This window comes from Anopheles coluzzii, chromosome 2 (assembly GCF_943734685.1).
Source record: "Anopheles coluzzii chromosome 2, AcolN3, whole genome shotgun sequence".
In the NCBI taxonomy this organism is placed as follows: domain Eukaryota; kingdom Metazoa; phylum Arthropoda; class Insecta; order Diptera; family Culicidae; genus Anopheles; species Anopheles coluzzii.
Genome location: NC_064670.1, coordinates 17,809,159 through 17,835,801, shown reverse-complemented (window position 1 = coordinate 17,835,801; position 26,643 = coordinate 17,809,159). Strand labels below are relative to the sequence as shown.

The window sequence follows — 26,643 nt, the reverse complement described above, 5'->3', positions numbered from 1 at the left end:
GTCGAAACAATTTTCTCCAACAGTTTTCCAAATAGCCAACTCGTAAATCTCATAAACCACTTACGTCGAACCGCGTAACTCAAGGGTAGATTGTACGTTGAAGGTTGTTGACAATTATTTGCTTTCGTTGAAAACATCAAAGCATTTTAAATTTTCCCAGAAGTGTGCACAGTTTGTCAACTCATCTTATCTGTGGTTCTTACTAGTTTCGGAGATTTCTACAGAATAATTTCACAACGAAAGTTGCGTGTGCTTTAATTCTTTATCTTTTAAAACACGCTAGTGAAACAAACGATCCACTACAGAGTGGTTTGATCACCGTCCGACATCAGTGGCAAGATAAAGTATTCTACAAAAATGTGCGAACTATCACTATTCTCGATCATCACTTGCAGTCCTAGCAAGCCCTCGCTGTTGGTGCGCAGTGCCACCTTGGAAGCCAATGCGAGCGTACGCATGGCAAGCCGGAAATGATGGAACTTGTACCGATTGCGACTCGCATCGGTACAGTTGAACGTAATCAGCATGTCGCTCGTGTTGGTTATTTCAACGCTCGTTTCCGAATGCAGCTCGCCGAACGAGTGTAAAATCAGGTGCGGTGCGTCGGGTGAAATAATCACTTCAATTTCATCACAGTTGCGATCCATCTCGCTCAGCAGCTGGAAAAACTCCATGCCCTTCACGTTGAGCTTGCTCACTATCTGCTGCTCGTCCTCAAAGTCCAGCTCCATACAGTCGAACGGGTCCATCGTGCGCACCGAACACTCCGTAATGAGGTCGTCCTCGCCGTGCTGCTCCAGGATCACGATCAACGGGGCACCGGTACCCTTTTGGATAAGCTTCAGGCTCGAATCGTAATCACCGCTAGTGAACATGCTCAAACAATCCGTAAACACCTTCAGGTTGAGCCCGAACGAAATGAAGGGCAGCGTGGCGTCAGGATTGTTGGGAGCGTCCACCACGGAAGAGGGTCGCGCAATGGCCAGTTTAAACTCGGAAAAGCAAGCTCGCGTAATGTAGGCCGATGCTTGGATGCTTTTCGCATCCTCAACGATCACCTTCATGCCGTCGTTGCTCAGCTGCACAATGGCGTTCTAAAGGTAAGAGAGAGAGAGAGAGAGAGAATTGGTAGAGAAAAGCTTCTTTAATACATTTTCAAATCATTTAAATTGCAGCGCAATATTTACATCGACGAAATTCGCAGCCTTCATTACGTTGTACAGCATGGAAAATTTGTTCAGCACGGCCTGAAACTGTATCTGGCTAAACTGGGACTGCGTCACCATTTTGGGGTTTGAAATAATCCCTTTGCCAAATAGACGCTTCGTCCTTTGCATCAAACTGTACAGCCAGGCAGAGGGGATGTAGGGGGAAAGCCTGTTTAAAATCAGTTACTATACGGCGTTGTTGTTGCAGGAGATTGATGCTGGTTGCTGATGCGCTACGGCGCTTCCACCTGCACCACCCAAACTCAAGCAATCGTCCACAAATTGTTGTTTTAGCTGGTGCAAACTGTCACAGGCAAGTGGAACGTCCTTTTTCCTACTCAATATTAGTGCCAGCCGGGCAGCTAGTACGTGCTTGCACGTGGGTTGGCGTCGTTGCTTCAACAGCCAGTCGCGAAACGATTCGCAGGCACAGAAATTGATGCCCGGGAACACTTTGTACACTGTTCCGTACTTTGATCCTGGCACCTCGAGCAAACCACACTGACTGTCGTCCGTTGTGCAGTAGGCGGTGATGGGTTGCTTGCCGTACACGATGCCGATTGCGCGAGACAGTAGCGCCTGCCCGAACAGAGATTCCAGCTCCAGCAGGTGTGTTTTATCGACTGCAAAGAAAGTAATGAGGAGAGCAATTAGCTGCTTTTATTCTAACCATTCTTCTTTATTTTATTTTAGCGTGCGAAGCAATAATAAAGTGTACTTTAGATACATATTTGGATGTAACCCGTTCACTCGTAGTATCTACAATTGCCATGAGTTCTCCATGACAACAAATGACGGCCAGCATTAGCATTGGAGGGATCGAAAAAGTCAAAAACTGGTGTAAAAATTCATTTGCCATACGACGTGTCTATCGTGGATCTGTACCTTAAGCCACGTTAGGACATTGCCGTACGAAATGCGCTCTATCACTGAACCGTCCATTCTCTCCCTCTTTATCGCGCGCTCTCAATCTCTCTCTCTCTCTCTCTCTCTCTCTTTTAAAAACAACCAATGCTCGTTGTTGCCGCTGTTGCGTGTGCTGCAGTCGGTGATGGTGTCGTGTACCGTGCACAACAGTAACAGCAGATCGACAGACAGAACAAAAGCAAAACCATAGCTCCCGTGCATTCCCTTACCTCTAGTCTACAGCTTTTTAGGTGCGAATTAACATAAAAAAGCAGTGTTCCATTATTTGCGTACGGTGGTGCTATTACATTACCGTGTCTCAGTGTATGGTTCGATCAAACGTACACGCATTCCAATGCTATGAGCAACACAGCGTCAAGTGACACTTGGGAAGGGAAGAGCCGCGCGCACACTGCTCTCGCAGTGGGCAGCGTTGCTATTGGTGATGGTGATGGTGTGTTTAGGGGTTTAGGGCCCTTTCGGTGCAGCAGAATTGAAAGCGAGTGTCAGTCAAGCTCTGTGTCTGTGTGTTGGAATTCGCGCGCTTATCATCACGCATTCAATCGATGAACAGCTGCGAACGAACCGCGTTGCCCGTCTCTGTGGTTCTTGTGCTGTATGTTGTATAAGCTTGCCGATAAGAACGTTTCGATTTGATTGCATGTTGTCAAAACTGAAGCTTGACTGTGTGTTTTGTGTAGTACGAAAATTGATAAAATAGTTACAATAGAGGCCATCAACGAACACAAAGCAATAGACCCCGCGCGCAATGTTCGATTCAGAGAAGATGCAAAACTGTCAGACTTGTAATTGTCTCTGTAAACAAATATTGTCCCGTACGAATCGAGCGAGCTCCTTCTAATTGTACGTGCAAATTGCAATTAGCGATCGTGTCGAAAACATCACCAAACACCACACTGCTACACCACCAAACAACAGCCGGGATCGTACCTGCTAAACGATAGCATCCACGTCCAGCATTCACGAGATTTTGTTACATTTCTTTTTGCGGTTCCTTCACATTCACATTCGCTCTACATTCTCGAATCAAACCTTTGCGTGTGCATCATGTCTGCTGCTGCTGCTGCTTGTGTGTTTGTGCGGACAGAATGCTCTGTCCACCAATGCAAAGCAGCTCGCGAGCAACATCCACACCAAGAAACGAGCTGCGCGAGAACAACTAACGCTCGCCGAAGCCAAAGAGGCCCTTTAGGCAGGAAACCAGCGCGCGATCAAATCCACGCACGCAATCTCACACACTCTCCCGGATGCTCAGCTGCCACTCTTTCTCGCTCACTTGACGATCGCGAACGCAAAACAAAACCACTCCGCGGATTCGAGAGCAGACGCGCGTCTGAATAGTTCGAACAGCCGCGGTGGAAGGTCCGATTCGCGCAACGACACGACGCATACTTGGTGCGGATTTGTGTGCGGATACGTACAGCGTGTTAGAGAGATTGTGCTGCTGCTGCTTGCTTCCTTGCTAAAGTACGGTGTGTGTGTGTGTGTTTGTGCATATCTGTGTGTGTGTATGTGCGCACGCGTGTGTCTGTGTGTAGATTTCGATTGTGGCGAAATTAGTTTCAGACGGTGATGCGTGTCCCGTCCTAAACAAATGCTCTCCCTTTCCCGTGACGCACTACGATTGCAGCCAAACAAAGGGAACCAGGCCAGGCCGTGACACAGTACAACAGAAGGGGGGTTCCTTTGCCCAGAACGCATACGTAACGACGATCAGCAGAAGATCACAGTGGTTGTGTGTGTTAGAGAGCGAGAGAGGGAGAGAGAGACACAGGAGACAGTGAAAGCCGAAGGGCACCAAATCGCGCACGCACAGCTTAGCTCGTCCCTTGTTGGCCAAAAATTTCCCTCACGAGGCAGTTGGCCAGATCTGCCAATGAGGTTCCTCTTACAAAAAAAAACACACACACACACCGCACTCGTGTCGTCGCCAGGTGTCTGTTTTGTTAATTTTTTTTCTCTGCTGGTTGCTCTGTTGCCTTCCTGGCGCCTGTGGGGTTCTCAAGTTCGCCCACCGCAAAACCCCCCTGTCGGAATCTCTGACCTCGACCGGGTTGCGGGGCGTGCTCGCACGTTTATCTTGTGGGGCATGAAGGATTCTCCGCTCTCTCTCTCTCTCTCTCTCCCTCTCCCTCGGTGGTGTGCGTTAAAATAGTGGTGGTTTTTCGGTGTTTTCTTTGCAACGTCACCACACACACACACACACACACACACCGCCGTCCCTTTTTACGCCTTTGCGGTTTAGATCGTTAGGCGCGATCAGGTTTTTCTTTTGCCCAAACATCTCGTCAACAAATTCGCTTTTTTTCTCTCTCTTCTACATCGTTTTGCTTTAGTTCTAACCATACGGAGTAGTGGCAACGGGGAACGAAACGTGCCGTAACCGACACAACATTTGTAAAGAAAAGGTGCCTTTTGCTTCCGTTTGCTTCGTCTTTGACCGGGCTGGCGGCTGCTGGAATACATTGAGTGAAATAGGAAAAGAACGATCCGCCAGCACGCAATACGACCGTTCTGTGTAAGGGTGGAGGGAAACCTGCGTCTGCGTCGAAACATTGTCATCGTTGTAAAGCATTGCCTGCTCGACAAGCCCTCGGCGGAACAGCGGTAGCAGCAGCAGCTTTGTGCTCCAAAGTGAAGTAGAAACCCCCAACACGAAACAAACAAGAAACGAAACGAGCAAAAAAAAAGAGACGGTTACACATTCCCCGTATACCAATAAACGACGCGACCGCGACCTACAATCATGGCCAACATGCACGAGGACGAAATGAAGCACTGCTACGAGAACCTGATCGTGGTCGACGTCGGTGCGAACCTCACCAACAAGAAGTACATCCGTGATCTGGATTCGGTGATACAGCGCGCAAAGGATTCCGGTGAGTAAACCTTCCTCCTCCCCCTGTACTAGCAAATCCACCGAGCCCCTTCGAAAGGGACAGAAATGGGACAGGTGACAAGGGCTGGCACATATTGATGTAACACAGTAAAGCAGTAAAGTGACACACATCACGATTCACGCTGCCTACTGCGATCCAATAGAGATAGGTCTCTTCGAACCAAACCTCCATCAAACAACAAAAAACCCCCATGCGAAGAAGTGGCAGGAGAAAAAGGGCAGGCCGCGCTATCAAACGGCCCTCGAACTAATCTTATCGGGCACCAGCTTTGCCACCGAGATGGCACGGTGGTGTGTGTGTGCGCGACACAAACACAGCATAAACAACGGCCGAGCTACGGTCGTATCAAAAGGGAAAGATTTCGTGAAGGAAACAGGTTCGTGGCAGCGAGTGCGCGCGCGGTGGAGTTACGCGAAACTACCCCAACCCCCCAAAACGTTTCTTGCCGTTTTTGCTCGCAAGCGCAGAAAGCGCGTAGTAAGGGCAATATATATATATATAGGCCGACCGGCCCAAGGGTGATTATTGCAACAGTAACACGGTGGTGCGCGGCCCGGAACCGGTGAACCACATCGGGTTTCGTCGGTGCTGCTACTACCCAGGGGCACCGTGCAACTGGCTCTGCGGTGAAAGCCCAGCCCGCGATGGGTTTGTGGTTAAAAGTGCACAAAACACACACGCGCCTTGGCAAGGTAAAACAAGGTGACAACAGGGGGCGTTTGATTTTTCCTCGCTTGTACTTCTAACGGCGAGCTTTTGTTTATCCTTGAACACCGGGGGGGTCGAAGTAGAAGTTTCACCCGCAAACCACAGCCACAGCTAGAAAGCGTGTGGAAGTGTTCTGAACAGATAGTGCGTGTTAAGATTTCTATTGTACAATGCTGGACGACGTAGGAAACATGCCGTTTCTGTTTCCTTTTTACACAAATAAAGTCCAAAATCCAACGTCAAAGTAAGAATGGCCAATTTTACACACCAATCCCTTGCAGTTTGCTGTTGTTTTGGGGCAAAATAAAACGTTAAAATGGAAACACACCTAAATAATACTAGTCACAGTAGATAGTGGTAGCGTTTGAAACGGTATGTTGTAACCATTGCGCCTGATAGCAGTCGGGATTTGGTGTATGATGATAACCTTTGCTAGAGGGCATACGTATAGAGGTAGAATTGCAGCATTAGTTAAAACTCGCTACGATCATTGCTCAGCTGATGATGATCTGCTTGGAAAGGTGATTTTGAAAATTCTAATTGGAATAATATACAGGTAGAACCCCTCTTAACGAATACTATTATTACGAGTTTTTCGCATAACGAGCAAATCTAAATGCTCTACAAATATCCCTATTTTATTTATTTTCAATTGCTTAACAGCGCAGCAACCTACTTCTCCTAGACTCAAACGGATAAAAGATCATTTTTTAAAGCGATCTTTTCAAGAAATTTTAAAGAAAATTCGTAATAAATCGACCAACTCTTCAAGAAAATGGTTCAATAATAATGACAGAGTAACAGCGAACAATAAATATCTTCAAAATTAATAGTATTGTGAAGATATTATTCCATTTAGATGTTTATAGCGCACTTACGTTCTTGGAACCAATTATTTCAATTTCCAAACAACATTATTGGAAAAAAGTCTCTCCCGTATAGCGAGTGAGTCACTGGAACGGATTAAACCCGTTCGTTACGAGGGGCTCCACTGTATGTTCGTTGAATATTGCATCCAAACATGTGCTCTACTATGTCGCTGACAAACCTGAAGACTGACTCAATAATGCAATCGAACATGCGTTTCCAATGGTTTGGAATCTAGTAAACCTTTCGGCTAGTTTCTTCTAGTTGAGCCAAAACACCTCTTTTCGTTATCATCTTGTGTGCGATGCCCACAATCACTGTACAAACATTTCAATTACAAAAACATCGCGCGCGACAGACAGGAGTGGAGCAGGCGTTCATCATGAGCTTCTTACGCCACACATCGATCGTCCAAAGTGCCTAATTTTCGTGCGTAACGATGCGACACGTCCGCAAGCTCCGCGCAAAGAGTGGAAGATTGCGCTTCCTTCCCCAATCTTGCACCCCTTCTTGGTCTGTAAGTGGCTAGTGAGCAATATCACGCAATCAGCTGACGGGCGCGCGGGGGCCGTCTAGAGACTATCGAAATTTTCTACCGGCGGGTTGGAACCCGCCAGTTGTACACACGTGAAAGTTTGGGGCGAACACAACAGATAGCAGAGCGTCGGGTTCGATAGCCGGGTGTAGATAGCACGAGTGAGGGTGTAGGGTAGGGGAGGCAAGGAAGGATAGATGATGGGTACAGTTTTCCGGTGTCCGAAAATGGATGGACGGAAAAAAGAGCAGCAGCATGTGATGGGGGCGGGGTGGTGGGTCATTAAATCGGCTTCCGTGACGCGCTGTTGGACTGTCCGGCATATGACAATCGGGCTGCATAAACCCCTGGCCTGGCGTGAACAGAAATTACACCGGTGGGTGGAGGGAAATTGCTTCCAAAAAACTAGTGTGATGGTTCACACTTAACGCTGTTTAAATTATTCTACGATCGTTAAATGAATCGCGCGCGGTATACGAATCGTTTTGCGGGTTAATTTTATTAACAAAACCATTAAACCATTAAATTATTGCAAAATCGGTACAAGTCTAACGCTTTTCAATCATCGAACGCTTGGCTGAACGTTTCTAAGCGAGCGCTGAATATGGATTAAACGATCGATGGTGTAATAAAGCACCAAAAACCCAATCGTCCATAACGCCCCCCCCCCCCCCCCCCCCCGTTGCTTCCTGCAGGAGGATAAGAAAGGAAATGTACTGTGTTGCTGTTATTCTATTATACCCCACCATTCCTGCCCGTGCCACACCGTCGTGATTGAGTGATCGAACAATCAGCGCTAAGTCCGATTGCTTGATCAAGCGATCACCACACCTCCGCCGTGGTCGTTGTTGTTACCCGTTCTTCCCTCCATCGGCTGCGAGACGCGCAACGCGGTTGAATGTTAAGCATGTTTGAAAGGTGCCGACACGATCCGCTCCCTTTCAATTGCCTGCAAAAGGGAAGGAACTGAAGCATCGAAACAGGCCTTAATATCACATGCATCATGTGCTGTATGATGCGTGACGCTCCTTAAACCCCATAACCAGACACGTTTTAGCACCTCCGACGGGAGGAAGAAACGCTCATTTGTTTGGTTCGACTGCGTGTGTCTGGCTTTTTTAATAGCGCGCCAGATATGGTAAGCGTATTTTCTGATCCTAAAGATGAGCAATTTGCCGCAAACACGAATCCCGTACGGAAAGGTGACGTGAAACTCTTCATTTAATGTAAACATTTTAATAAGCACACAGCGTACTGGTAAACTGCGTAAGCTCCATTTACACTGCATTACTCACTCCGGTTCAACTCAAACGACAACCGCCCCGATAACGACGAACGTTGCAATTAAATATGTATTTTATTGCTATGAAAAATGTATCGCCAAAGGTATTAATAGTGAGCGTGTTGTTTCCTTACTTCCGAAATTTTCCGACCCCATCGTCGCCGTTCGATTGCCGCGGGGTTTCGAACTCAGCGGAAAAACCATCCTCTGCGTGCAACACCGAAAACAAATTGGAAAGTTCAACAGTTTCTCTCCTTATGATAATGTGCAGCGTTTATTGGCTTTTTTTTGTTTGGTCTTTCTTGCAACCGTGTGTATATCTCGTGTGCATTGCGCACAGAGGGAGCGCGCTCGCGAGGTATATTTTTGTAAAACATTAACAATTGAACTCGCCCAAATTGGGGGCTTGAGCGAACGGTAAAGGAAAAGTGAAAAGCGTTCAAAAAATACAGCAAAGTGGTGTGTGTAGCTTACATTTTATTACAGCCACAAGACGGCTGCTGGTAAAAAAAGAAGCTCTTCTTGTCTCCGCTATTGATCGCGGGCAGTTTCCGGCCACCGATCATGATCATTGGTTGGGATGCAGCCGTGGGGAGGGGTGGAACAGGAAGAGTCGTTTCGGTTTCGTTTTCGGTTCGGCGCACCGGCGGCGTTCCGCGTGTGTGTGTCAAAGCTCAATTCCGATGCCCGCGAGCCTCTGCTCAACATTAGCAAACGCGCTTGTTCAAGTGCTTCTTAATTGAGTTGCCACGCGGCCGGGGATCGTTGTTGGAATTATTCCGAGACGGAATCACGGAATCTCCAATTGGAATCACACTCACTCACATTTTGCTCATTTTTAAGCCAAACGGAGCGGAGAAAGGAAGAGAAATAGAGATAGAAGAGTATTGCTAGCGGGAAGCACCAGTGTTTGATTTTCACTTTCAATCACGCTACGGGGGTGAGGGTGAAACAAAACAAAACGAAATGAAAAAAAACGTGTATCATTATTATTGCTTTTTTCATGCTGGCTGAATCATGTTGAAGGCATTTATAAGAAGCATGTGTGTGTGTGGGGCGGTGGCTGTTGTGAGGGTGATTTATTTCCGCGCTTTTCCAGCAGCAGCATCTTTCATCACAAGCCACCGGCCCGGATGGAAGCAGCTCTGGGGCGGCCGGTTCGGTTCCGGTAGCGATTTGGTCACTTTCGATTCGATCCTTTTTTTATGCTGTTGAAAATAAAAGGAGATTTTTTTATCTCACACACACACACACGTGTTACGAATTCACAGTATCAGAGGGAGGATCGGGTTAGCGATCGGATTGGATCTCGTCTGCCTGCCCCACCTGGTAGGGGGCCGTTTTGGGCTGTGCAATGAGGATTAGTTGATGCTCGCAGCTTGTTTGTCGGAACTTGATGCATCACGGCATGCTGATAATGATGATCGATCGACGATCGCTTCATAAAAAAAAGATTGACGTGTGCAATAGCGTTTGCAGAAAATTTGCATTTACTTTTCCTTCCTACTGGTACCGGTGTGGTTCCGGAATGGATTTCTTTTTATTTTTCAATTGCATATTGTTATTGAATTCAGTTTCTTTATTTAAACAAGTAGCGAAGCACGTTTTAATTACGTCGTTTGTGTTGTCGTTGATGGTGCATTATCGTTGCCATCTCTTTGTAGTTAATTTTCAATGAATTCCAAAAATAGCACAACATCATTCCGTTGACTTAAATATCTTCCTGTTTTTTGCCTTACATAGTGCGCATTTTACATTTCCCCACAGACTGGCGCTGCTTAGACAAAGATCGGATAAAATTTCGCCAACAGCAGCGTAGAGTGAAATGGAAGCAATATGTCGGCGTGCGTGGCCTTAGCACATTCCTTGCCACTCATACACACACACACACACATCCATATACTCTTGTCCCTCACAATCAAACCCTAACCCGCCAGCGCCATATGATATGATGATGCGATGCTGGCTTTTGAGATCGCATATGATCGCATTTCTAAAATTAAACCAAAATTTTCGACCACAAACAGCGTGTAAAGGATCGGTGTTGTTTTGGGTGTGTATGGTGGTGGTGGTGGTGGTGGTGGCTGTGATGATGCGAACGCTTTCTGGCCAAACCGTCCGTGTCACGTTCGCATGCGCATTCGATTTGTTTGCAATCCGTACGGGCGGGGGCCGATAGGTATGTCAGAGTTTGGCGATCGATCAATCGATCGATGCTGCCCTCGGAGGTAAGCTACCCTTAAATCTTCTAAATCCCCTCTTCCAAACAGACCCATAAGAAGACAAATCCACTCGTTTCATATACGCACGAGTAGCACGGAGTTTGTTTGACAATCGAACTTCGCCGGGAACGATTGGTATGTGGGGCCGTTGCTCGTTGGAAACGGGTCCCCGAGATCCATTCTCGTTTCTTTGCGATGTGAAGAAGGGGGATAGGCAGCATAAGGTCAAGCAGAAAAGCGTCAAGAGTAATTCTTTAAAGTGAGGCCGCCTACGGAGGGCACTTTCAACGCGGCGAAAGGCGTTCCGTTTCCTGCCGTTCTGTGCCTTGCGCTGTGTTGCCGCGTTCATTCATTACGACTTTAAATTAGTGTGTGCATTTTTATGTGCATACATGCCTCCGGGCATCTCTCTCTCCCTCTCTCTCTCGAGCTCTGTTTTACATACCTCCTTTCGTATGTAGAATTACTCTTCTTTCTTCTCTTTCCACTGGGCTGGCGAGCGCAAATGCGAAAGAATGTTGGGCGATGCACTTAATTTTCTCTTCCCGCTCGACCAAGTGATGACGGGGGACCCCCAGAGGCGAGGCCCAGTAGCAGCGGCAGCAAGCGCACGACATTGAACGTAAACTGTTGTGCCTTTTGCCTTGTGTGTATGTGTCGACGCAGATCCCCGAAGGGGGAATATAGGAACACATTGATGCTCTCGGTCTGCACTGGCCACCAAGCACACGCACGTTGGCTGAGAAATTAAACTCAATCAAGACCGTGACACCCTCCCGAGGGTCAGCGATCGCGGACCATGGGCCTCCGCCGTTTAGGATATTGTGTTTATGGTTGACACGTGGAGAAACTAGCCTCACGCTCGAGGCGACGAAAACAAGTCACACTGAGCTAACAAAAAAGTGTAATATTTAAAGTAAAATAAGCGATGCTTTTCTATTAGTACACGCCCAATGTGTCGATATTTGAAGACTTTGGGCCATTTCCAATATGCCAACAGGTGGGATTCTAATTGGAAACGGTTCGCCTTTAGCCGGTAACGAGAATGCACGGTTGGCAACATTATGCAACATAACAAGCGCTTGGTGGGCGAGATACGTTTGCTAAAACAGCCATGCCAAAACACACACACACACAAACTGGTTCTAGCCGTGCGGTGGGGTGGCATTGCTTTAACCCTGAACGGTGCGGCGATGCCACCACTATGTCGTCTCCTACTGAATGAGAGGGTAACTGATGCGAGAGGATCGTTATTCCTCGTTTCCAAATATGGTGCTGTGTGTGTGTTGTGCTTTTGAAGAAGAAGAAAAAAAGTCACCCAAAGCCACGGCAGCATTGCATATGCTATGCTCCAGCTGTACAACAGCAGGTTCCACACCATATCATATCCATTTGGTTCGCCTTTTTGAGTCATTTGTATTACAAAGTAGCATTGGAACGGAAGAAGGGGTTCCCTGGCATAAATACGGAAGGTAATAAGGAGCATACGGAGCAAGGTTGGTGTGAAAAATGAGCTGTATTTAAACGTAGTATGATTGCAATTATGGTGTTATAATTACAACGGTAAAGCGGAAAAGGTGGACCATTCGACCGAAACAAAACAAAAATGGTTTAAAATATGCAACAGCGAACAAATAATAGTAAAGGTCACCTTTTTTTGGAGGGGCATGAAGCATCCAAGGCATAAAGTTTTACAATCGACTATCGGTCGGATGCGCCCCACTAAAACAGTGAGAGAGAGCGTTAAAGCTATGCTAAAATGACTTCCATCAAACTCCTCCCCCCGAAACTAACACTGATCAGGAGGCAACCTTGCTTGCTTGCGTTTACTGCTCCTTCTTCGCCGAACTGTGCCGAAAGTGAACGACTTTGAAGAAACTGGCAACATTTTCCACCACCCTATGAACAATAGAAATCGTCCCCGAGCACGGACACACACGGCACGGACGGGCGAAAAGGTTTTCCCCATTCCCAATGGTTTTTGTCTGCTGCTGTCTGCCGCCGCCGTGCCACGTGCAATCGTCGCGCCAAATGATGCGTAACTAAAACTGAAAAATGGATTGTGTGTTTTGCTTCGAAGGAAAAACGAAGGTGTTATAATTGCAGGTTTGGGTGGAAAAATAAGCCCTTTTTTAACAATCATACAATTGTACTGGTCACTTCATTTAGAGGTGTGTGTGTTTGTTCTGTGGGAGCGATTGAAAGACGATGTACACCGTTCTAAGAGTGAACTAAGACTAACTACATTTATTCAATATTCAGTGTAGCCACGGATGCTGTAACCAATGGCTACCTGATTTCAACTAAGATATTTCTATAAGCAATCCACCACAGTTCCATTGCCATGCTAATTCACTACCGTAGTGTATCGATCGTATCTTTCATTTGCATATTTAAATCCCCCCTTTCGACGCGCAAAGGACATTTTGGTGCATTCTATTTCATTTGAGTGACATTTTTACCCCCGTTATCGATAAAACTGTCGTGCCTGTTTGCGGTTGCTATCAATATCGGTGGGAATTTAATTGCATTTGTCTTGAATGCTTCGTTCCGTGTTGCTACTGTTGAGCTTTAAGCTTTTATAAATAAGCGCACTCAAAAATGTTTGTAAAATATATGTTTAAAACAAAATTGCAACCCAAACGAACCCATTTCTATGGTGGGAAAAAGGTCATTAGCAGACAGGGGGAAAGGTACGAACCAAATTCATAACAGATGTTACCAACATTGCTACTCCCCACTGACGACATGATGACGAATGACAAATTAAACAGCTCCACAACCACAAAGCTCCACAACTAGATTGCTCGGAGTTGGCCCCGGGGCGTCGGGGCACGTTCGCAAAAAAAAGGGAAATAAATATTGGACGAAGTGTTGGTAGTTGTACCGACGTTTTGCACCGGAATGGCATTCCATTTCGGAAATGGCATACACACACACACACGTGGGTTCGTCCGTTCTTATGACGAAGAAAGTAAAGCAGCAGCAGCAACAGCAACTTCGGCCTTTCACCGCGCGGCGTGTCTTGTGGCCGCACCGTCGGACCAACGCGCGTGGGGGCGCATACATAAAGCGGCCATTGATTTTTCAATCCCGTTCACCACCGGCGGCGGCGGCGGCGGCGGGTAGTTGTTGCACGTTCCACGTTCTCCGTTCTTTGCTGCTGCTGCGGTTGTAGCTGCTTCACTTGGTTCTGCTTTCTTTTGCGCGCTCTTGGTACATTGTACCGTGTGTGTCGCTCCGTTTGACTGACGCTTATAGTACGCTTATTTGCATGTACTTTAACATACAGGCGGATAAAGAAGACAGCAGACAGAGCGGAGGGAAAAGGGGCCAAACTTTGCCGCCACATGCAAGCGGGTGGAAGAGAAAGAGAGAGAGCGCCGGTGCATCTCCGCCGCACGCGAAATTAAGTCCACCGACGAAATGTGGTTCAGCCCTTCTTCACAGCAACATGCACTACTTTTGCACTACCGTCTAGACTCGGTGGCTCGGGAAGGCAAGTGTGTGTGTGTGTGTGTGTGTGTGTGTGTGTGCTTGGGAGGCGAAAACATATGATGTCCATATTTATGTTTTTGCTCCGGTCGGTCGAGCGTGATGATCCCGTGAGAAGGGGACGCGTGGTGGTACGTGCTTGCGTTCGTTGTATTTGTAGTAGAAAGCTCATGTTCTAGGTATAACACGACGAGATAGCGTGTTGTGTAGTTGCTTTCCCAGAAACAAAGGGTGTTTAATTTTGTTTTGTTTTTCTTTACGGCCAGACAGCTCCTTCCCGGGGCAGGGAAAAGGCGTTTTTTGAGCTTTGTCTTATACAGAACTTTCAAACAAAAGCGTACAAACAACTAATGAATATTGTTTTCCCCTTATTTTCGCCCCTCCCCCTCGTTCAACCCAACTCGACCAGGCGTACAAAAGATCATGGTCCCCGGGACGTCGGTAAAATCGAGCAAGGAAGCACTACGGCTAACGCGCATCTACCCCGGCATCATCTACTCTACCGCCGGCATACACCCGCACGATTCGAAATCGATCATCGAGGAGCCGAGCACCTGGCACGACTTTCAGCTGATGGCCGGTGCGCCCGAGTGTGTCGCGATCGGGCCGTGCGGGCTGGACTACCAGCGTGACTTTTCCGAGCCCTGCGTCCAGAAGGAGATCTTCGAGCGGCAGCTAAAGCTGGCGTGCGAGCTGCAGAAGCCCATACTGATCCACGAACGATCGGCCCAGGAGGACGTACTGGAGATACTAACGAAGTACGGGGGTTTGATCGGCACACGTGTCTCTATGTTCAGTTGTTTACATACAACATTTTCAACACAATCCATCTCTCTCCTTTCCAGATTCCAGCCAGCACAGCCGATCATCGTGCGCGGCTTTATGGGCACGACGGACGAAGCGTTAAAGTATCTGGAGCGTGATTACTACATCTCACTTACCGGCTATCTGTGCAAGGTAGGATCTGTGCCTTCCTCGTTTACTGCCTCTGTGCGCGCTCTAATGCTGTACGTTGTGTTCGCATGTTTCTCTTTGCAACAGGACAAATCCGACACCGGCGTACGGAAGCTGCTCGAGGACGGCCGGCTGCCGATGGAGCGTCTGCTGGTCGAGACGGACTCCCCGTTCATGTATCCCAACACGCGGGCCTCCAAGCTGCCGCAGCACGTGAAGGGCGGCCTGACGGAACGATCGCTGCTGTATCTGCACCGTTACTGCACGTTCCAGCGCAACGAACCCTGCAGCCTGCCGGCCATCGTCGAGATGATAGCGGCGTTCATGAACAAAAAGCCGGAAGATGTCGCGCTGGCCACCGCCTTCAACGCACTGAAGCTGTTTGGACTGTCTCAATGATCATCATCACCAGCACCCCCAACCCTTCTCTCTCTCCCCCCATTTTGGAACGAACGACGAACGACAGCATCCCAATTCTGTTGTGCCAACATACGCGCCAACACAGATCGCGGATGATGATATTTATAACAGCGATTTCGACTATACGACTCGATCCTACTAATATAAAGGGGTATGCTTTTTATGCTGACCCCCCTTCCCCCCTTCCCCATCCTTCTTTTCGCTTTGATGTTTAGATTGATGTTTTGATTACTTTTGTGTATGTGTGCGTGCGTCTGTGTGTTTTGTGGGATTTGGCAAATACGCAAAACGCATCAGCGAATCAACCACAAACGCGACGACGACGACGACGACGCCGACGTTCGCGCTGTTAGAAGCGGGAACGAAAATAGGGTTAGATATAACAGTTTGTTTGTTGATGAAAATGATAATAATCGGGTTCTTGTGTTAGATTAGCGTACAGGCTCTATATCGTACGTGCTGCTACCCCCTTTACATGGTCACATCCAGCATTCAAGGGGAATAGAGAATTGATGTGAAAGGTATTGTGGATGCTATTATCGTTAAGGAGTATTTTGTTAAACGTTTTGTTTATTTAGTTTTGCTATATAGCAGGCAACACAACAATATGGGTGATACAGATAGCGTTAGATAGCATGCATACACACAAACAGACACACATACACACAAACAGACACACATACACACTTAACGGTCCATTTCGTGAGAATACATAAGGACCATCCCGAATCTACGTACATGTAGTCGTACTGTGGGATCATAATTTACTATTTTCTTTCTCTCCTTTTTACCACCACTACAAACTGTTACTGTAACTGTTACTGTTTGAGAAAACAACAACATAAAAAAGTGCTTTTTCATACTCTCATAGTAGTTACGACGCCTAGAGGTTAGAGGTTGTTTATTGTGTTTAGTTTATGTTTAGCATCGAGGGAGCGAGAGAGACAGTGAGGATTGAATCAAATCAATGGAAAAATGAACCTGCTATGCTATGAGAATACCGAAATCAAGCGAAAGACTGAGTGGCGTAAATAATCGGAGACATGGCGAAGCGTATGGTTGCGATGCAGATAATAGAGCGTATGTCAGTGGCAAGAAGATTTTGTTCGATGGTCTTCCAGCTTACAGATAGGATAGATAGATAGATAGATAAAGGTTAGGGTAACCCCAGGCGGGGGTGTGACAATTTCCTGCGAGCCAACCAAAGCCAAGATCGGCAGGATTCCGTCGTCATGGGATTGACGGCGCCAACTCCTGTATTATTCGGATGATTCACAACGTTTCCGCATAAACAAGGGAGTGAGGCGGGAGTGTTGTAATCAGCATCTAGAATCGTATAAAATCCCTGCCGAACAGCGCCGGAAAGTGCCATACTTTATATGTCTCAAATAAGCTACGCTAATGTATGTAACATTTGAATTGTATAAAGTGGTAACACTGTTTGTTTTGTGTAAGTTATTGAAAATCATTACCTATTAGAGCTCAATAAATGAATCATTTATTTTTGTAAAAAAAAACACTTTGTACCACCCTCTATTATCACAATTTATGGTTTACAAAGGCGAATCGTAGGTCCCCCCTTCTACGAGCTGCTGGATGGTGCTTGAAATTCTATCCGCTCTACGATCGAACTGGGATTGTCTAGCCACAGCTGATGGTTTTTGCTGTTGTAGAACCGTTTCGAGTACCCGCACAGCTTACAGTTTACCTGCACGTAGCACAGTTGCTTGTGGCGAAAGTCGTGAATGTCGGCGGTGGTGGCCGGATTCAACAGAACGCCACACCGCACACAGAGGGTGCGTTTGATCGCGGGTTCCCTAAAACAATCAAACGTTAGTAAGTGAGCGCTGGAACGAACTGGAAGACAATCGCCACATGCAACACTTACATTCGTAGCACAGCCTTTTTGCCGATCGCTTTCGCTAGCTTTCCGTACGAAGCGGAAAGCTGCGGACACGTGTCCGACATCAGCACGGACGCTTGGTAGAGAAAGTTCATTCGTTCGTGCAGCTCACGGCCGGCACACGCTTTAGGTTGTTTCTTTTTATCATTTTGGGGACGTTTTACTGCTTCCTTTTCGTTCGAAGCCATAGCTGATCGGTACGTTTTACTAGCGTAGCAAGATGCGGCAACTTGGTAACTGACGTCCGCATGCGGCTAGCAGTACTATTTGTAAACAAACAGCTGTCACATCGGAACGACACCTACAACACTACGACCACACTACAACGATCGCTTGGATGACGAACGTGTGTTTCGTATGGAATGTTTCGTTAAATTTCAAAAGGAATTTCTTGTGTGTTAAATTTAGCCACATTGAAAATTAATTATAATGAGCAAACATCAAATGTGAAAATAACAAGTAATAACTCCCGATTAAAATGATACTTTTGACAGCATTTCAATTTTGATAACACACATTTTCGGATAAGAACCAGATTTTAGACGTTGTATAGGTTTATAATTAATTCTCTTACCCAATAAGAGGTATTTATTACATCGCATTAGTTACCATCTAAACAAGTGGCTACCACAGCGCACTGGTACAATAAATATACAACTGAAAACGTAATAATAATATAATAATAATAATAATATGCTTGCACTGTAACTGGAATGTGTGTTAACCCCATACTGTGCGGGTGGACGGATAACAAATCAATTTTACATCGATAAAATACACTGTTACAAAGTACATTACATGTATAAAACCAAGGAGGGAATACTGCTTTGTATGAGGGAAGGAAGGGAAGAAGCATCAAACTTTCCCGCCGCGTGGATCAAACGACCCCAAAGTGAACCACCTTGATGTTGGGAATTTTCTTTTCCTCTTCTTTCTTCTCCATTTCTCCACTTCCGTTGCTGATCAGATCTGGAATGTGCCGAAGAAAAACAACATTAAAGAATAACGTTAAAATCGACCAGGAAAAGTTTGCCCAAAAGTGATCGTATGCGCGTACCTTGCATTGGTGTAAAATCCTTCAAATAGTCCTCGTTCGGATGGCACAGGGGCAAACTTTCGGCCAGCTCGCGCTTTGGATCGGCAATGGACGTGTACGGTCCGTACCCTACCGGACCGGGCTGGAGCGGTTGCTTGCGAAGCTTTTCGACGATCAGCTTCTCTTTGCGGGGTATTTCCTGCTTGGAAGAGCAACAAAAAAAAAAAAACAATCTTAACGTCCCCGCTCTCCTCACAACTCATCGCACACTTCCAATGCTTACCGGCACAACGGCAACCGTGACGGTGTCGGAGAACTTTACTTTATTCTTCTCCGCACCGTCTCGCTTGGTAGTGGCCGAGGAAGAGGTGGAAGCTCCACTGCTGCCACCTGCTGCAGAACCACTGCCCGCCGCCCCCAGATTGAGTGCACTTCCCGGGCCTCCTCCATTGCCACCCGCAGGTGACTGTTGCGACTGCTGACCACCGGCGCTCGAGTGACTGCTTCCACCGTTCGAAAGTATGGATGCAGTGGGAGCATCCAGCTTCTTCCGCGTACCGCCATACTTCCCCGTGCTTGCCGTTGCCATCTGCAGCTCGAACGGTGGCTGATGTTGCTGCGACTGTAGCTGAAACTTGGACGGAATGTTGCCCGATATGAGCGGATACTGGTGGATGATGGTGCGGGGTGCGTTGTTGCTGTTGCTGCCAGCGCTGCCCGACGGCACGCTTGCGCTGGACGGATACCAGGGGGACTGGGGTAGGGGCGGCGGCGGTGCTTTCCGTACCCCTCCCGTCGGTCGTCGGATAAAGTCCGGCTCGTCTTGTACTAACGGTATGCCGATCGTTTGATCGAGAATGTTTGGTACCACAGCGCCCAACGGTGGCACTGGGTGGTAGGCGGAGGAGGAGGAGGCGGAAGAGGATGATAGTGGCCCACCGGGGAAGGATCCGTTTAGGGACGGTTTCGGCACAACGTCGATAACAATGTGCTGTTGTCCGGGTGGCAGTGGCGATGGAACGTCATGGTGCAGATGATGATGATGATGATGATGAGGATGGTAGGCAGGAGGCAGCCCACTACGACCGTTTCCTAACGCCGGCTCACCGAGGTAGTGAGGTGCAACCAATGGCGCAGGACCGCCGGCCGCCCCACGGCTCGTCACTGCAGTCGAAGCATTCAGCTGATCCATCGACATACTGTTCGCTTGCCAGCTGTATTTGGCGGCTTTCTCGCGCGGATTCACCATCTGGCGGGAGCGTGTTCCCGGCCCCAGTGCTGCCATTCCGGATGAGGCGTGCGCATACGCCAGCGGGCTATCGTCCAGTAGCAAGAGATTGCTGGAGCTTAACGATTTGCCCTTCAGCTTCGACTCCGCTATGCGGGACTGCTGCTGCTTCGACAGCTTCAGCGCTAATGCCGTTTGGCTGCGCTGCATGGCAAACGGTGGCGGCACGGCGACCGGGGATGCTTTGCTCTGGCCGGGGGATGCTTTTTTCGAAATGTACGGCAGCGGCGGTCTGTCCTGGTGGGCGAAGAAGGAGTCCGGCTGCTTGGCCGAAGGTTTTAAGCTGCTGTTGGTAGTAGTGGTGCTGCTGGAAGCGATCGATTTGGAAGACTGTTGTTCACCCATTTTCGGCAGCGGAGGATGTGCCAGGGTATGGGCCTTTGATTTGGAACGATCGTTATAATCGTTCCATCGTTGCACCTGGGAAGATTTGGACGAACCGGAGGAGGTTGAGAACGTTCGAAAGCTTTTCTCTCTCGCTTCGTTTGTGAATTTCGGCTCGCGAGGGTCAGGCCGTAACTTTTCCATGGCCCCTGTTCGTTCGGTTCTTCGATGCTGGTAAGTTCCGTTTGTACCATTTACCCGTCGTGGCACATCGCCGCGAGCACTTTCAGTTTCTTCCCGCTCGAGCTCCTCCTCCTCTTCACCGGCAATGTATTCCCCATCGTCACGACCATTCTCGACTCGTTCACCGTCCTCATAGTCCTCCTCATCGCCTTCCTCGTCATCGTCGTCATCGAAACTGTCCGCACACAGGGAGCAGGACGAGTTGGAACAGAGGGAATCTGCAATCGAAACGAGAAATCGGTAAGTTAAGCCACAGTTTTCAGCATTATTCAACCCATTACACTTACGCTCACTATCGCTGCGATCGGTGCATATTCGGTTGATATCGTCCACCTTCCGGAGCGCCTCCCGCGCCAGCTCCACATCCCCGTCCACCTTTGCCTTGTCGTGCAGCTTCAGAAACAGATCCGCATCGTTAATGTCGATGGCCAGGCTGAACGCCTTGTTGTACGATCGATTGCGCAGCAGATAGTGGAAGAACTTGAGCGTAATATCGTTCACCTGATCGCCAAACTCGAGCTCCGTCTCGTAGCAGAGCGACTTGACCGGCACCAGAAAGCTGCCGAGCGCTTTCTGCAGCTGCAGCTCCCGCTCCGTCCCGAGCGGTTGCTTGAAGATGTAGTTCGCTATGCGGTGCAGCGAAAGCAAACACATCGCACCGTACGTGTCCCAGTTCAGGCTGAGCAGTATGTTGATCGCCTTTTCCACCTGGTTCAACGAGATGTACTTGTGCACCAGCACGTCCGCGGTCAGTCCGGACGTGTGCACGTCACCCTTCAGGCCGGATCCGCCGACGACGCGCACGCACGCGAGCGGTCCCTGCTCGAAAGCGCAGAAAAGAAACGAATCGGTGGTGGCGTACGGTTCGCCATGGCTTGCCAGCTCCGGCTTTTTGCTCCAGCACAGCCGCCCCAGCTGAATCGACGGTGCATGGTGGCCGAGAAAGTAGTTGGACAGATCGAACGTGCCGGACGGTATGCCGTCCTGCGTTTCGCTCAGCAGCTGCATCCGGACACAGGAAAGCGCAATGTCGAAGCACTGCAGCTGACACTTTTCGTTCGCGATCATTACCACCGATGAGTCACTGTGCCACGCAACGTATGTAGGAATCTGGAGGAGAGAGAGAGAGAGAGGCGGGGCGCCAACACACGAGAACATTAGCAAAACTTATTTGCGCAACCAAAAACAAGCGGGCGGACGTGCAATGTACTTACGAAGGCGGCCTTTACGAGATGAGTTATGCCGCGGCCCTCGTCAAACAGTACGACCGACCCGTCGATACAGCCGAGCATAAGCTTCTCATGGTCCGGGCTGAGGGCGTTGCAGCAAACCTGCGTCTGCAGCGGTATGGACGTGACCGCCACACGGCGCATCTTGCTCTTGTTGATCTGATAGATGCAGCTGTCGATCGTGACTTCGCCCTAAAAAGAAAAAAAAATTACAGTTCAACGAGTGTCCGCCATTTTCCCTGCTACCTAGAAATCCCACCCAAAATCTACCTTTTTGGAAATTTTCTGCTCCACACAGTGCACCTGGTAGTCGTTCATCAGGGAAAACTGCACCGAGATCGGATCGTACTCGGTCCAGTAGTAGCACAGCAGCTCCATCCGTGCCCCGTTCAGCTTGTACACGTGCAGGTTGGCCCGATCCTGATCCTTCACCGTCGGCCGCCACGGGTACACCTCGTTCTGGGACGATTTGGTCCACACGATCACGAGATTGAGGCTGCTGCTGCAGACCAGCCGCTTCGGCACCTTGCGCGTCGTCGATCCCGTGCCGCTCAGCAGCACGTTGCAAATCTTTGGATCCATCAGGCTAATCTTCTCGAGGTTGTTTTTGCGCGCGGTCGGCTTCTGCAGCTGCACGAACGTGATCTGATTTTCCGCGTACGCCACCAGTATGTGGTGCTGCGTGATGACCACATCGGTAATGTGCTCCGAGCACAGCTTCCCGATCAGATACTTGTCGAAGTAGATGCGGTTCAGGTCGCCGGTGAACGGATTGATCGACAGATGCACCAGCAGCCCGTTCGCGAGCATCAGCTGCAGCAGCACGCTGTTCTTCCACTTGCAGTACACGAGCCGCCGCTGGCGCAGTTCGTCCTCGAGCAGGCGCAGCGAGTGGCGCAGCTTGTTCGGCTTCTTGTTGTCGAGGGTCCATTTGAGGCCGCGCGATTCACAGTAGCTTCGCTTGCCCTCGCTCAGCACCGTTCGGCCGGGGTCCGCTTTTTTCTCGCAGTACCTGTGAAATGGAATTGACGCCGGTGCGTGGTTGTAGCAAATGCGTGCGCCATTCTATCGCCATATCGGCTGTGCGTCAAATGCGGTAATGAGTGTGCAGAAATTCTTTGCTTTTGTGTGCCCCAATATAGCGTCCGCCGAATAGCTCACTTTGTATCGAGCAATTTTGAGGCGAAAAAAATGGATTTTACCTTGCCTAGTTAATTGAAAACAGTACAATATAATTACCAATTATGACGTTGGCGGTGGGCGAAATTGCATAACCCTTCCAAACATACGATTTAATAAACGTATGCTTGATGATGGGGCAACATTGTACGGCAGGTTGTGTCGGTGTGTGTGGTGCAGGGTCAGGAGTAACGGGCGGTGTTGTTCTTCCTTCGGGAAGGGAAGAACCACCACTTACGAAAGGGAACATTTTGCTGCTCCTCAACATCATGATTGCCGGCGTCGCTCGCGATGACCTTTACGCGGGCAGGCACCCAGGCCCGGCACAAGTGCGGCAGTATAATAATGAACGAACGGTACATTTTAATTGCAGATCACGATCGCACGCATCCGACTACTGGCTGGCGCGCGAGGCTCATGCAAAGAAGCAAACGGCGCTGTACACTGGTACTTGGGGCACGGCGACATACAACCCAGCCCTGGGCGTGAGCGGGCGCGCGCGCGCCCTTGCCACGGCGCTGGATTGTATCATAACACACCGCGACGATCGAAGCGACATGATCAATGGGCGAAACTAGTACATTCCCGAGGTGATGGGAGCACATCCACCCGTTTCCTCTCCCTCTCTCTTTCCTTCCCTGCTGCGTCTGATTGATAATGCAATTTAGCATAAATTAATATCCTCTTCTGCTCTCCTTTTACCCATCATTCTGTCCGTACCGCGCCGATCGTGTACGGATCGCACTCGATAGCGCTGTGAGACCTTTTTACCGCTGGCACAATGCACACGCAAACCCGCGTCTTTGATAAAATACCCTAATTTTGCGTGTGTTTACTCGTGCTGGTTGGAAAAATAATCACCGAAACTCGCTTCTTCGACGTTGCATTTTGAAAAAAAAAACGCTTTTCCCTCCACAGCCCCACCACAGAGCATCCAGTTGAACACAAACGGAGGAGGATCATCTGATCACCGGTTGTGGGGGCGAGGAGGGTGTGCCAGCGAAGAGCAGGTGGTTTCGTGCATTCTTTTCTTATTTTGTTGTTGCTGTTGGTTTCCCTTATTGCTCCTTCTCCCCGCGGGGCCTAAGTGGGTGATCCGCCTTCTGGGCGGCACATCGTTAAGCTCGATTTTGTACCTTGCTATTTTGAATTTTTTTGTGTGTGTGCCTTTCGTTTCGCATACACACGATGCTTCTTCTACCCATGGTACCGCTCGGCTATGCTTTTGCTGAGCCCTGCCTTCCAGCCATGCAGTTACCACACACATAAAAGCCGTTTTGCTTCCCACACTTCCCCCATCGGCGGGTCAGAAAGATGGGGGCATCACAGTTGCCGGTGCTGCTGCTGCTGCCTCCCGCTGCACATCCAAGTAGGCAAAGCAGCCGAGGCGAAATGAACCACCACCACCACCCCTTGGTTAGCAAAACCGCACACCGCACGTCACACAGCAGCGGCAACATCATCATCCCCGGCGCCAGAAAAGACAATAGCATTAAAAGCACTGCACCCACTGGCGTGGTTTACTATCGTGTTCGTTTCCCTACCCTTCCCTCCTCTTGCAGCCATTTTCTCACGCCAGCTTCGGCGTCTTGCGCGATCCGGAATTAAAATGCAAAGATGCACGACGCACTTTTCGTGCGCAATGCGATGGGAAAGTCACACACCAAAAAAACACACCACAAAATCAACATTTCTGCTGACGGTGACGGACGGTTTTGCTGGCGTAATCGATTAGGAAATCTCCGCCTGCGCGCCTGAGTCAACGATCTTCCCCCGTCTTTGGAGCCAGTTTTTGGTGCGCAATTAAAGGCGATTCGTTTACGTGGCTTACTTGGTCGTTCCCAGATCCGTATCCTGGATGGTGATGTCCTCCCTGGTGGACCAAAAGCGCAGCTCCGTCAGTAGCGTCAACATGGTGCAAGCGACCTGTGCCTTTTTGCACCTCTCCGTCCCTCCTCTTCGGCGGGATCCTATGTAAACAATTGCACCAACACACGCTGCTGCTGCTGCTGCTTCAACTTGGTCGTCGTCGTCGTTTCACCGTCCTTTCCTCATTTGTGTGGCTGATTTTTCCTCTGTAGATCATTCAGGGAGCACTACTTTGCTTCGAGATGCATCGGTTTGGTAGGTAGTGGAACGGTATACTAGGATCAAGGGGTACACTTTTTTTCGATGCACACACTACAGCGACGACACCCGAGAGCACCTTCGCTGACGTCGATGCAACAACAACAACAACCGCAGCAAGTGGCCCTTGGCGATCATTATTATTCGATCACGTATGTGTGTATCCACTAACGCACACACCTGCACGCGCACTCCGTCCAACCATCGACGCAACCACTCTGCTTTGGATGCTTTCCGCTGGTGAACAACACACACACACACACACACACACACACACACACACACACACGGGAAAATACACTTTCGCTCACAACCTTTCGAACACAAACAAACACACTATGCAAACAACGCAAACTTCGCTTCGATCCTTATTTCACAATCACTTGGGCACGATTTGCATTCTCTGTAGGCACTTGTGAACCGACACGCGTTAAACGTAGAACCGAGCGCGGTTGGTTGGCGACCTGTTGATTGTGACCGAACGCGACTCAATTAGGGGGCCATCTTTACAGACTGCTGTCAGTTTGGCGTTTCACGATCGCGATCGCGACCTCTCCGCGGTCCCCCGACTCATCGCACCCTTTCTTTCTCCTTCTTTCTCTCTTCATCGTACCTGCGTACCTGAGCCGCGTTTACACGCTCCGGGTTGAGACTGAGTTGGAGCTACACAAACGGGTAGCAATTGGACAAGAAATGAAATAAAACAATGTGGTAATGGGTGCATGTAGGAACTAAAACTAAGATAAAATTTAATCATATCGAAGTTCGAGGCGTATAAAAACCAATCATATCCAAATACGGCTCGAGAGAAAATGGTTCGCCTTTTGTTTACGACAGAAGTACAACGCTTCCAGTCAACGAGCAGCGATGTTATGTTTATCAAGTTAATGTCAGAAAATAACGTGTTAAAACATGATAATCCAGAGTGCATTACTCTTTTTTAGTTCCACTTTTATGTACTGCCGCTAAATTAATAACTAAACTAAACTAACTCACAAAGCAAACACTTACGATCAGCTGATTCCAGACCGGCTTGTTGTTGGTTGGCGCGCACCGACTGGTTGATTCTTGCGAAGAGCGAATCCACCGTATCGAAAAGCGTAAACGAACTCATTTACAAAACTCCAATGCTCGTGGTATTCACTATAAAGCTTGCACTACATTTGCAAAAGATATTCTTTAAACTGTTGATGTTGAATGCAAACTGCGCTTTCGTTCGAAAGAACATGCATGGATGGAGGGAAACTGTAACTGTCAACGTGTTGTCATATCTGAACCGGTGCTTGTTTACATTTTGAAGCGGTAAACTTTGGAAGAACGGTTTGCTGTTAACATTTTTCTACGATTTTTTTTTGCAATTTGTAGAATTTTGAATATTTAACTGAATAAAGTACAAATGGTGAATTTGACATGAGAACACAAAACTAGCGGGTATTGAAATTAGTGGAAAAGTCAGAAAAACTAATAGGAACAAAATTGATATCCCATCATCTCAGTATGAATTGAACATTTCGTTTCCGTACTGCGCATTATAATTAACAAATTATTAGGGGTCAGTTTTGTTCTTTGGCTATTTAACACTGTACAAACTGTACTACTGAATAACGAAAAAAAAGTTAAAAAAATATTTGAATTGCAACATTTTTCATAAAATCGATAAATCAGAAGAAAAGTTTCCGATTCTATGCTGAAAAGTGATATGTGCCGGAAAATTCAAAATGTTTTACAATAGCTGGCAACCCGGTCATGCTCTTCCGGTTATCTTGAATGTGCCTTGAAGTGGTCAAAATAGAAGA

The 26,643-nt window shown here is 48.3% G+C and overlaps 5 protein-coding genes across 9 annotated transcripts; 1 reads left to right on the top strand and 4 right to left on the bottom strand.

Moving 5' to 3' along the window:
• Positions 1–243: 243 nt before the first annotated feature.
• Positions 244–1,337, bottom strand: LOC120952951 (uncharacterized). The gene is made up of 2 exons (XM_040372556.2): positions 1,188–1,337; positions 244–1,094 (listed from the first exon to the last, which is right to left on the bottom strand). The coding sequence occupies exons 1-2, from the start codon at positions 1,335–1,337 to the stop codon at positions 300–302; spliced, it is 945 nt and encodes a 314-aa protein (XP_040228490.2). The 3' UTR covers positions 244–299.
• A 57-nt stretch (positions 1,338–1,394) lies between these two features.
• Positions 1,395–26,097, bottom strand: LOC120952956 (uncharacterized). Its single transcript, XM_040372564.2, has 2 exons — positions 25,859–26,097; positions 1,395–1,831 (listed from the first exon to the last, which is right to left on the bottom strand). Exons 1-2 carry the CDS (start codon positions 25,959–25,961, stop codon positions 1,395–1,397), a joined length of 540 nt encoding a protein of 179 aa, XP_040228498.2. The 5' UTR covers positions 25,962–26,097.
• On the top strand, positions 2,235–16,972 carry LOC120952952 (3'-5' ssDNA/RNA exonuclease TatD). 4 transcript variants are annotated; one of them, XM_040372560.2, is made up of 5 exons: positions 2,235–2,365; positions 4,472–5,014; positions 14,554–14,902; positions 14,990–15,101; positions 15,186–16,972. In XM_040372560.2, the coding sequence occupies exons 2-5, from the start codon at positions 4,882–4,884 to the stop codon at positions 15,495–15,497; spliced, it is 906 nt and encodes a 301-aa protein (XP_040228494.1). In that variant the 5' UTR covers positions 2,235–2,365; positions 4,472–4,881; the 3' UTR covers positions 15,498–16,972. The 4 variants fall into 4 exon arrangements, with proteins under 4 accessions (XP_040228494.1, XP_040228492.1, XP_040228491.1 ...); XM_040372558.2 differs by lacking the exon at positions 2,235–2,365 and adding an exon at positions 3,468–3,602; XM_040372557.2 differs by lacking the exon at positions 2,235–2,365 and adding an exon at positions 3,468–3,607.
• LOC120952957 (ribonuclease P protein subunit p21) lies at positions 16,994–17,651 on the bottom strand. Its single transcript, XM_040372565.2, has 2 exons — positions 17,407–17,651; positions 16,994–17,335 (listed from the first exon to the last, which is right to left on the bottom strand). The coding sequence occupies exons 1-2, from the start codon at positions 17,607–17,609 to the stop codon at positions 17,101–17,103; spliced, it is 438 nt and encodes a 145-aa protein (XP_040228499.2). The 5' UTR covers positions 17,610–17,651; the 3' UTR covers positions 16,994–17,100.
• On the bottom strand, positions 17,983–25,713 carry LOC120952949 (WD repeat-containing and planar cell polarity effector protein fritz). 2 transcript variants are annotated; one of them, XM_040372554.2, is made up of 7 exons: positions 24,552–25,713; positions 21,812–22,553; positions 21,527–21,733; positions 20,600–21,422; positions 18,741–20,530; positions 18,479–18,659; positions 17,983–18,390 (listed from the first exon to the last, which is right to left on the bottom strand). In XM_040372554.2, the coding sequence occupies exons 1-7, from the start codon at positions 24,632–24,634 to the stop codon at positions 18,299–18,301; spliced, it is 3,918 nt and encodes a 1,305-aa protein (XP_040228488.2). In that variant the 5' UTR covers positions 24,635–25,713; the 3' UTR covers positions 17,983–18,298. The 2 variants fall into 2 exon arrangements, with proteins under 2 accessions (XP_040228488.2, XP_040228489.2); XM_040372555.2 differs by having other exon boundaries at positions 17,984–18,390; positions 18,479–18,656; positions 24,552–25,711.
• Positions 26,098–26,643: the final 546 nt, after the last annotated feature.